At 42.6% G+C, this 10,374-nt stretch overlaps 1 protein-coding gene across 1 annotated transcript; it reads right to left on the bottom strand.

The window, feature by feature from the left end:
- Nucleotides 1-1,499: 1,499 nt before the first annotated feature.
- On the bottom strand, nucleotides 1,500-2,396 carry LOC112763455 (uncharacterized). The gene is made up of 2 exons (XM_025809117.1): nucleotides 2,219-2,396; nucleotides 1,500-2,083 (listed from the first exon to the last, which is right to left on the bottom strand). Exons 1-2 carry the CDS (start codon nucleotides 2,394-2,396, stop codon nucleotides 1,500-1,502), a joined length of 762 nt encoding a protein of 253 aa, XP_025664902.1.
- Nucleotides 2,397-10,374: the final 7,978 nt, after the last annotated feature.

Genomic DNA, 10,374 nt, shown 5'->3' with positions numbered 1-10,374 from the left:
GTGAGTGAGAAAGAGCACTAAGTGGAAAGTATTAAGTCAAAATAGGCTCAAAAAGTCATGTGTGCCTTTCTTCAAACACTCAGTATGCAACCCTTAAGCTATGAATAAATGGAGAAAATGGAGTAATGTGGCATCCCACAAAGCAATATCAATCATCATAAAGCACCACATATTACAAGGAAATCAAATATAACAAACTAACATACCAATGCAAAAGGAATCTCTGCCCACAACACCCATGAAAAAATGGAAAAATAAGGGCAAAGGCAAACAAACAAATAAGCTTGAAGAAGAAGCTAATTAAGAAGAAAAGCAAGGATATACAACTAAAGAAGGGAGAAGAAGGAAGCAAACAAAGAAAAGAGAAAGTAAGAGTACCTTGAGAAGAAGAGGGAAGTAATGAATAATGTAAGTGAGAAAAGAGGATACGAGAAATGGAGAAAGAGAGGAGAGAGAAAATGATGTGGGACCGCCGGAGGTAGTGGTCCCCGGAGGTAAGTGCCGCCGGTGAAGGGGCTGAGAAAGGGTGGTAAAAGGGGTGGAAGAAGTAGAGAAGACGAGACTAAGGGAAGAGCATGGAAAATGAGAGAAAGGGGGATGAGAATTTGAAGTTTAGGCACGCTACAGTGGTTCTGCGTCGCAGACTCGACGTGCGCGCTCCTTGCGCGCTTACGCGTGCATGGGCATAGATGAAGAAGGACGCGTACGCACCAGGTGCGCGCACGCGTGAAGGGAGTTGTGCCAGTGGCACAATGCTTGCCCAAGGTTGGCGCAACTCTCGGGTGTATGGACCAAAAGTGTGCTGCATGTGGACCGACACGCGCGCGGACAGCGCGCGCACGCGTGGAAATGGCACGAGAGAGATGGACGCGCAAGCGTCAGGTACGCCTGCGTGCCAATAGGAGTTATGCTCCCAGCACAGTGTAAACTCTGTGTTGGCGTAACTCTCTGGAAAATGTACCAGGAGTACGAGCAGTACGATCGATGCGGAAAGGACGCGTACGCGCCAGGTGCGCGCACAGGTGAGTTAGGTTAGGCGCGGGGCATGAGGTTAGCCCAAGGTTTCCCTAACTCTCTGGAAAATGGATGGAGGTGTATCCACGCATATGGACGCGCACGCGCGCAGTGTGCGCGCGCGTCCCCCCTCCCCCCCCCTTTTTTTTTGAAAGACATGAAGAATGCATATTTATCACGATTTTCGTAGGCAACTAGACAAAGGGACCAAAAAACACCCAAAACTCCACATAAGACCTAAAAATGGGGTGTTTTCTACCACACAATCAATCCACCTGCTTAAAAATCAATGCAAAACTCCATGAACAACTTATCTAAGGTAATCACAATCAAAGCTCACTAAATAATTCTATAGCTAAGCAATCACAAATCAATAAAGAGTTCAAGAACTTTATACAAAAGGGAAAAATGATAGATCTCACCATGGTGGGGTGTCTCCCACCTAGCACTTTTGTTTAATATCCTTAAGTTGGACTTTCACTAGCTCAATTCTCTTTGCCAAGAGGTGCATCTTCCAAAAAGAATACCTCAATCTCCTTGTTGGTCTTCATGTTCTCACCATGATAAAACTTAAGACGGTGCCCATTAACTTTGAAGATATCCGGACTCGAAGGATGGCGCAAGTGATAGACTCCGTACGGTTCTGCCTTCTCTACCCGATAAGGCTCTTCCCATCTTGACCGTAGCTTTCCGGGCAATAAACTTAATCTTGAATTGAAGAGAAGGACTAGTTTGCCGGCTCTAAACTGTATTCTTTTTATGTTCTTGTCATGCATGGCTTTCATCCTTTCCTTGTAATGTCTAGAGTTCTCATAGGCTTCTAATCTCAAACACTCTAATTCCACTAATTGTAGCTTTCTCTCAATTCTGGCCCCACCCAAACTTGGATTGTACTCCTTGACAGTCCAATATGCTCTATGCTCTACCTCCACCGGTAAGTGGCAAGCTTTGCCATATACCAACCGAAAGGGGCTCATGCCAATAGGTGTCTTGTACGCCGTTCGGTATGCCCATAGTGCGTCGGTAAGCTTAGCACTCCAATCTTTTCTATTAGGCTTCACAATCCTTTCTAGTATACGCTTGATCTTTCAATTGGAAACTTCGGCTTGGCCGTTCGTTTGGAGGTGATAGGCCATGACTACTTTATGTATGATGCCGTATTTCTTCATGAGTCCTTCCATTCTTTTGTTGCAAAAATATGAACCTTGGTCACTCACGATTGCCTGTGGCGACCCAAAGTGACAAATTATGTTATTCCTCACAAAAGAAAGGACTACATTAGCATTGACCGTCCGGGTGGGTATCGCTTCCACCCATTTGGACACATAATCAACGGCAAGTAGAATATAGAGAAAACCATTAGAATTTGGGAATGGCCCCATGAAGTCAATACCGCACACATCAAGGATTTCACAAAAGATCATGGTTTGTTGGGGGATTTCATCCTTCTTGGAGATATTACTAAATCTAAGGCATTGAGAACAAAATCTGCAATAGAGAGAAGAGTCCTTAAAAAGGGTTGGCCACCAAAATCCACAATCAAGGATCTTTCTTGTCGTCCTTTGAGGTCCATAATGTCCACCTCCCTCGGAGGAATGGCAAGCTTCCAAGATTGATTGGAATTCGGTTTGTGGAATGCACCGCCGAATTACTTGATCTGCTCCACATTTCCAAAGGTATGGGTCATCCCATACATAGTATTTGGATTCGCTTTTTAGCTTATCCTTTTGATGCTTGGAGAGATTAGGAGGAAAGGTGCGGGATACCAAGTAATTGGCTATTGGTGCATACCAAGGAATGACCTCCGAGATTGAGTGCAAGCCCTCAAGGGGAAAAGAGTCATTAATAGGAGTGGCATCACCTTTGGTGTGTTCAAGGGGACTTAAGTGATCCGCCACTACTACCTTAAGTGATCCAAGTCAAATTCTTGCAATAATAAAACCCATCTAATCAATCTTGGTTTGGACTCCTTTTTAGCCAACAAATACTTTAACGCCGAATGATTCGAGTACACTACTACCTTAGAACCAAGAAGATAAGCTCAGAATTTATACAAAGTGAAAACAATAGCCAAGAGTTTTTTCTCGGTAGTAGTGTAGTTGGATTGGGCTCCATCTAGTGTTTTTGATGCATAGGCTATGACATATGGATTCTTACCCTCACGTTGTGCTAACGCGGCTCCCACCGTATAGTTTGAAGCATCAGACATTATTTCAAACGGCCGACTCCAATCCTTCCCTCTCATGATGGGAGCTTGGGTCAATGCCACCTTGAGCTTGTGAAAAGCCTCCATGCATTCTTTGCTTAAATCAAACTCGATGTCCTTTTGCAACAGTCGAGATAGTGGCAATGCTACCTTAATAAAGTCCTTGATAAATCTTCGGTAAAATCCTACATGTCCAAGGAACAAACGGACTTCCCTCTCAGAGGCGCAAGGCAAGCTAGATATAACATTGATCTTTGCTGGATCTATAGAAATACCATCCTTGGAAATAATATGTCCTAAAACAATGCATTGCCTAACCATGAAATGACACTTCTCAAAATTTAGGACAAGGTTTGATTTAGTACATCTTTCTAAAACTTTTTCAAGGTTATCCAAGAAATGATCAAAAGATTCACCATATACGCTGAAGTCATCCATGAAAACTTCCATGCATTGCTCTAGAAAATCCGTAAATATGCTCATCATGCAACTTTAGAAAGTTGCCGGTGCATTGCATAAGCTGAATGGCATATGCTTATAGGCATAAGTTCCAAAGGTGCAAGTAAATGTTGTTTTTTCTTGATCCTCTAGAGCAATGTGTATTTGGAAGTACCCCGAATAGCCATCTAGAAAACAATAATGAGATTTACCGGATAGCCGATCAAGCATTTGATCGATAAACGGTAGTGGAAAATGATCTTTTCTAGTGGCCGTATTCAACCTTCGGTAGTCGATGCACACCCTCCAAGAATTTTGCACCCTTGTTGCTATAAGCTTCCTGCTCTCATTCTTGATCGTTGTCACCCCAGACTTCTTTGGCACAACTTGGACCAGACTCACCGATTCACTATCCGAAATGGGGTAGATGATGTTCACTTCTAGTAACCGGGTGACTTCTTTTTTCACAACCTCTAGAATGGTAGGATTGAGTCGACTTTGAGGTTGTCAAACGGGTCTAGCTCCTTCTTCCAAGAATATTCGGTGCTCACATACTTGGGGGCTTATTCCCACTAGATCCGCCAAGCTCCACCCTATGGCCCTTTTGTTCTTCCTCAAAACACATAGCAATTTCTCTTCTTGTTGAGGATTTAGTTCCCTTGCAACAATCACGGGGAACTTGTGGGTTTCATCAAGATATGAGTACTTTAGGTGGGACGGTAGTGGCTTTAATTCTACCTTTTGGTCTTGACTTGACACTTGAACTTCCAGAGGATCCGGATGGGTAATGTGTTCACTTCACTTGGATCTTCACTTATGTCTTCAATCATATGCTTCTCATCTAGCTTTGAAAAATTCACTTCGGCCACAATGTTGTCAATTAGTCACACCGGAATAGGGAATGGTTCTCCGATGGGTACTTCATTGCTTCTTCTAGGCTAAAACTCACAATTCTACCATCTATCTCAAATGAGTAGGTTCCCGAATAGGTATCCAACTTGAATCTAGAGGTCCTCAAAAATGGCCTCCCAAGTAAGATGGATGATGTCCTCTCGGATTCACTTGATGGCATCTCAAGGACGTAAAAATCAATTAGAAATACCAAACCTTTTATATTGACCAATACATCTTCTGCAACACCCGTCATGGTTATTATGCTCTTATCCGCTAAGACAAATCTAGTCGCTGACCGCTTTAATGGTGGTAGCTTCAGTATACGGTAAACGGAGAGAGACATAATACTAACGCATGCACCGAGATCACACATACAATCAAGAAATTGAACTCCATCTATGGTACAAGTAACCATGCACAGGCCCGGATCACCATACTTTTCGGGTAATGCTCCCATCAAAGCAGAAATAGAACTCCCTAATTGAATAGTTTCTAACTCATGGATTCTATCTTTGTTCATACATAAATCCTTAAGAAACTTTGCATATTTGGGTACTTGATGGATAGCATCAAAGAGAGGGATAGTTACCTCCACTTTCTTGAACATCTTCACCATTTTGGGGTCAAATTCCATATGCTTCCTAGCTTTCCTTGCTAATGTGGGAAATGGGATTGGTTGAGCAATTTCTTCTTCCAAGGCATTCTCATCTTTGGAGACTTCACTTGTTGGTTGAGGCACTTCATCTTCAACTACCGCTTGTGCCTCCTCTTCCTCTTCAACTTCTTCTATCTCAACTCCCTCCTCATCTTGAGTGACTATTATAGGACTTGGTTCCTTTACCTTCCTCTCATGCAATTGAGTTCCGGATCTCCAAGGTAACGGCATTGATGCCACCCTTGGGATTGGGTAGAGGTTGAGAAGGAATGGCACTAGAACTTGAAGCTTGAAGAGTGGAAGTGGAAAGTGGTTCCATGCGGGCAAGAAGAGCTTGTAGAGTAGATCTAAGACCGGTAAGACCGAAGGCAAGTGTAGTTTGAAGTTCTTTTTGGCCTTGGAGGATGGTTCGGAGTGTATCATCTTGATTGGGAGAAGTGGAAGGGTATGTGATTTGCTTGTGATTGATTGAGTTGGGGTGGTTGTCTTTGGTATGGTGGTTGGTAGGTTTGGTAATTTCTTCCTTGGTTTTGTTGAGGGTATGGTTGATTTTGTGAGTATCGGTTTTGTGAGTTGTTGTTGTTCCACCTTTGATTCCCTCCATTGTTGTTGTTGTCCCTACCTCCTTGTTGGTAATTGTTCCTCCATTGGTTGGAATTGTCTCTCCAACCTTGATTATAATTGTCACCCCCTTGATTGTAATTGCCTCCTTGTTAGTAGTAACCTTGATTCAGACGGTCATAAAAGTTATGGGTGGCCGCCAAAGTGTTATCTTCTTGGAGGCTTGGACACTCGTCCGTATAGTGGGAATAGCAAGAACAAATGCCACACACTCTTTGGGGGACCAATTGTTGACTATGTTGTTGAGGAGGTAGTGAGGGTTGATGTTGTTGTTGAGGTTGTTGTTGACCAAATTGGAGTTGTTTAGAATGTTCGTCATCTCACCTAAGGATTTGGCAAGAGCGGCGGTCTCACTACTAGAGGATACTTCATTTATGGTCTTTGGGCGGCTGATTCTCCGTCTAGCATGTTGAGTAGATTCGGCCAAGTCGGTAATGAGTTGCCATGCCTCCTCTACCATCTTATACTTAGACAAAGAACTATTTCTAGAGGCGTCCAATAGATTTTTGTCTTGTTCTCTCATCCCTTGGCACACATAGCTAAGTAATACTTGAGTGTCAATCATGTGGTTGGGGCATGAGTCAAGAAGTTTGCGAAACCGCTCCCAATACTCGTATAGAGTTTCCATTTTGCCTTGTACAATGCATGATATCTCTTTTCTTAGCTTGTCTGTCATTTCTACGGGTAAGAATTTGTCTAGCAACTCTCTCCTAAGCATGTCCTAATCCGTAACAACATCACTAGGCAAAGTGTAAAACCACTCTTTGGCTCTTCCCTCTAGAGAGAATGGGAAGGCAAACAACTATATAGCAACCTCATCGGATCCTTCCCACTTAGTTGTTGAGCACAAACCGTGAAAGTCCTTGAGGTGTCAGATAGGATCTTGTGTAGGAAGTCCTTGAAACTTAGGTAGGAGATGGATCAAAGCGGTCTTGAGTTCAAAATTTGCATTCAAGTTTGGATGAAGCACATAAAGAGGTTGAAGGACAAAGTCCGGTGCACCCGCTTCCTTTAGAGTAACTCTCCTCGGAGCGGCCATAGTGTCGGCACCTAGATCAAAAGAAGAACTATTAGTAGTATCAACGGAAGAGTAGCTAGTGCCTTCTTTGAAAGATGGTTCGGAATCCACTTCGGATATGATTGGTGAATTAATAAAGACCTTTTCACCTTTCTCAAAGGCTAACCGCCTCCGAGCTTGCCTAATGTGAAGCAAAGTTCTTTTGATTTCCGAATCAAATGGGGCTAAGCTCGGATCCGGTAGTGAACGCGTCATACAATGAAGGAGACATAAAGCTCATGACAACAAGTGGAATTAAGCAAAGATTAATCCTAACTAGCAATCAACAAACAAACAACCAAGAGAAAATGCAAGTATGTACATATACACATATTCACACTAAACAATAACATGGCACATATAAGCAATTCCCCGGCAACAGCGCCATTTTGATGATTGAGATTTTTATGCCGGTAAAGAAATTAGCAATAAGTCCAATGGTGAGTATAGTCTAAACGACACGCAAATTTCACATCAAACAATCCTAAAGTCTATAACTGAGAGTATTAGTCCCGAGTTGTCCTCCCTAGGAATTGCCTTAAAATGCACATTATTGATTAGGAAGTCTTTTGTGGTTTTGAGAGGTTGGTGCAAGAATTCAAGGTAACAAAAGTAAACAACAATCATTTAAGATAAAAGCCTTGGCTAAGGGTGAGCATTGGAAGTTCTATCATTATAGCTTCCTTCAATTATGATGACAATTGATTATGGCTTCACTTAGTTAACATCTAATCATGGAGGAAAGTCAAGTGAAAATAACTAACTTGAGTCACAAGTCCTAGCCTAACCCTTGGGATGTCTAGCTTTAGTGCCCTCCAAGTCAATTAGCAAATCTCAATTCCCAATCAACAATTGGTATCCACTACTCAAATGTCTCCAATAACTCAACCCCTAAGCCAAGTAAGAGAATTCTACTCCATAGCTAGGGTTGTCATTTCCTCATACACTTGGTAAGCAATTATAAGAGATATTATGAAATTGAGAAAAAGGGATTGAATTCAAGATATCTAAATCACACAATCATCAACAAGTGAACAATTGCAAGCAATGGACATGAAATACATCAATTCATTAATCCAAATCAAAGTAAGAAAGTCAAATCCAGATCCAAAGTGAATGAATCAAAAGAACACAAATTGAGAATAAGAGAAGAGTAGATCTACAACTTGTACCAAATTAAATGTGAATTAGCAATTGATCTCACCAAAGAAATCAAAGGAGAATTACAATGGAGAATGGAATCCTAGAGAGAAGTTAAAGTTTCTCCCTGGGGATTTTGCGATCCGTGCGCAGGCGTGAAGTACGCGGGCACGTCCTTGAGGTTCTGGCTCAGCCACTAAACGCGCCGGCTCCTGGTTTTGACTCCTCGCGCTGATCTTGGTGGCGCGCATCCATGCGTACGCGCCATGTGCCCGTGCACGTCGCTTCTCAAAACTCCAAAACTCTAATTTCTATGCTCCTCCCCTTTATGCATGCTTTCATCCTCCCCTCCATGCCATCCTTGCCCTATAACTCTGAAATCACTTAACACACGGATCACGGTATCGAATGGTAATAGAGGAGGATTAAAATATATCTAATTTAATGCAAAAGAGGCATGTTTTCATCCATGAAGCAAAATTGGGAAAGGAACACAAAATCATGCAAATTTATATGAATAAGTGTGAAAGATCATTGATAAAACCCTCAAAATCCATACAAGATAAACCCTAAAAACGGGGTTTATCACTCCCTCTCTTCTTCGGGAATAGCGACGGCATCAGGCAGCAGAGAGGATGGATGGCGGCGGTGCAAATAACGGGACGTGGCTACGACCTCCTTCCCGTGGTGGCTCCCTCACGAGTTCTCTCTCTCTCTGCCCGATCTCTCTCTCTCGTCGGTGTTGGATGGCAACAGCGGGACAGAATTCACGGCGACGATGACGGCAGTGCCAGGGACCTCGCGAAGAGGATGACGGATGCATGCCAGGGACCTCGCAAAGATGACGACGGACGCGCGCCAGGGACCTCGTGAAGACGACGATGAACGTGCGGTGGCAGTGACGCGGTGGCAGTAGCAGCTTCTTCTCCTCTCCTTCCTCGGCTTTGTTCTCTCTCCTCCCACCAGGTGGGGACACGACAGCGCGGCGGCAGTGACGCCCGCCGACGCCGTCCTCCTTCTCCCCTACCCCTCTTCCGCGGATCCCTCACCCCCTTCTTTCTTCTTTCTTTTCTTTTCATCGCAGCAGCTGCTGCTGTGAATGTGTGTCTGATAAACCTCTATTTCATGGTTTATCTCGTGCTCATTTGAGTGGTTTTTATCTACTCTTTACCCACTTATTCATACTATTTGCATGGTTTTACATTTGCCTTCCTAATTATGTGCTTTGATTGAAAACATGCTTCTTTGATCTTATATTTGCTTATTATTAATCCTCTCTTATCACCATTAGATGCCTTGATATGTGTGTTAAGTGTTTTCAAATATTATAGGGCAGGAATGACTTGGAGGATGGAAAGGAAGCATGCAAAAGTGGAAGGAATACAAGAAGATGAAGAAGTTGCTAAGCTGTCCAGCCTGACCTCTTCACACTCAAACGGCTATAACATTAGCTACAGAGGTCCAAACGACGCGGTTCTAGTTGCGTTGGAAAGCTAACGTTCAGGGCTTTGATTTGATATATAATATGCTATAGTTCTCTTGACGCTAAGCGACGCGACCGCGTGATCCATGCGGCCGCATCGCAGTGACAGAAATCCAGCGTGGTTGAATTCAGGACCAGCGAATTCTGGGCTATTTCTGACCCAGTTTGCGGCCCAGAAAACACAGATTAGAGGCTATAAAGTGGGGGAATACATCCATTCATAAGAAGGCTCTCATAATTCACTTCTCATGATTTAGATTTAGTTTGGAGAGAGGTTTTCTCCTCTCTCTCTTAGGATTTAGGACTTCCCTTAGTTTTAGGAGTAACTCTCAATCCCAGGTTCTTTATTTTTATTTATTTTCCCAATTTAGTTTATGAACTGTTCCAGATTACTTGAATTAATGTTATTTGAGGTATTTCAGTTATTATTGCTCTCTTTTATTTACATGATTATTGCTTCCCATCTAAAGGCATTCTTATTCCAGTAGATTTACTTTTCTCCTTTTGGTCTTAGTTAAGAAATCAGTAACTCAGGAATTATCCAACTCAACAGCATAATTGATAACTGTTATCTTTGCTAATTGAATTGAGCTTCAATAATCCCAACCTTTTCTTAGGAAATAAATAGGATTCGAAGATCAAACTAATTAGTCCCTTGACTTTCCTTTACTTTAGTAATGGTTGACTAAGTGGAATTGAGATTCAACTTTCATTATTATTGATAAGGATAACTCAGTCTGGACTTCCAATTTCTCATACCTTGCCAAGAGTTTATTTTACAGTTATTTATTTATCTTATTTGTCATTTAAATATATCTGTGCCCATTGCCCAAACTCAACATCCCCCAATTTACAAACTCAAAACC

The sequence above is a fragment of the Arachis hypogaea genome, chromosome 17 (assembly GCF_003086295.3).
Source record: "Arachis hypogaea cultivar Tifrunner chromosome 17, arahy.Tifrunner.gnm2.J5K5, whole genome shotgun sequence".
Taxonomy (NCBI): Eukaryota; Viridiplantae; Streptophyta; class Magnoliopsida; order Fabales; family Fabaceae; genus Arachis; species Arachis hypogaea.
This window is presented reverse-complemented; position numbering and strand designations above follow the sequence as displayed.

Coding starts and splice junctions, on each gene's coding strand:
- LOC112763455 (XM_025809117.1), bottom strand. CDS start 2,396: ATGGGGCCATTCCCAAATTCTAATGGTTTTCTCTATATTCTACTTGCC. Junction 2,084..2,218: donor GGCAATCGTGAGTGACCAAG/GTTCATATTTTT, acceptor AGCGTATACTAG/AAAGGATTGTGAAGCCTAAT.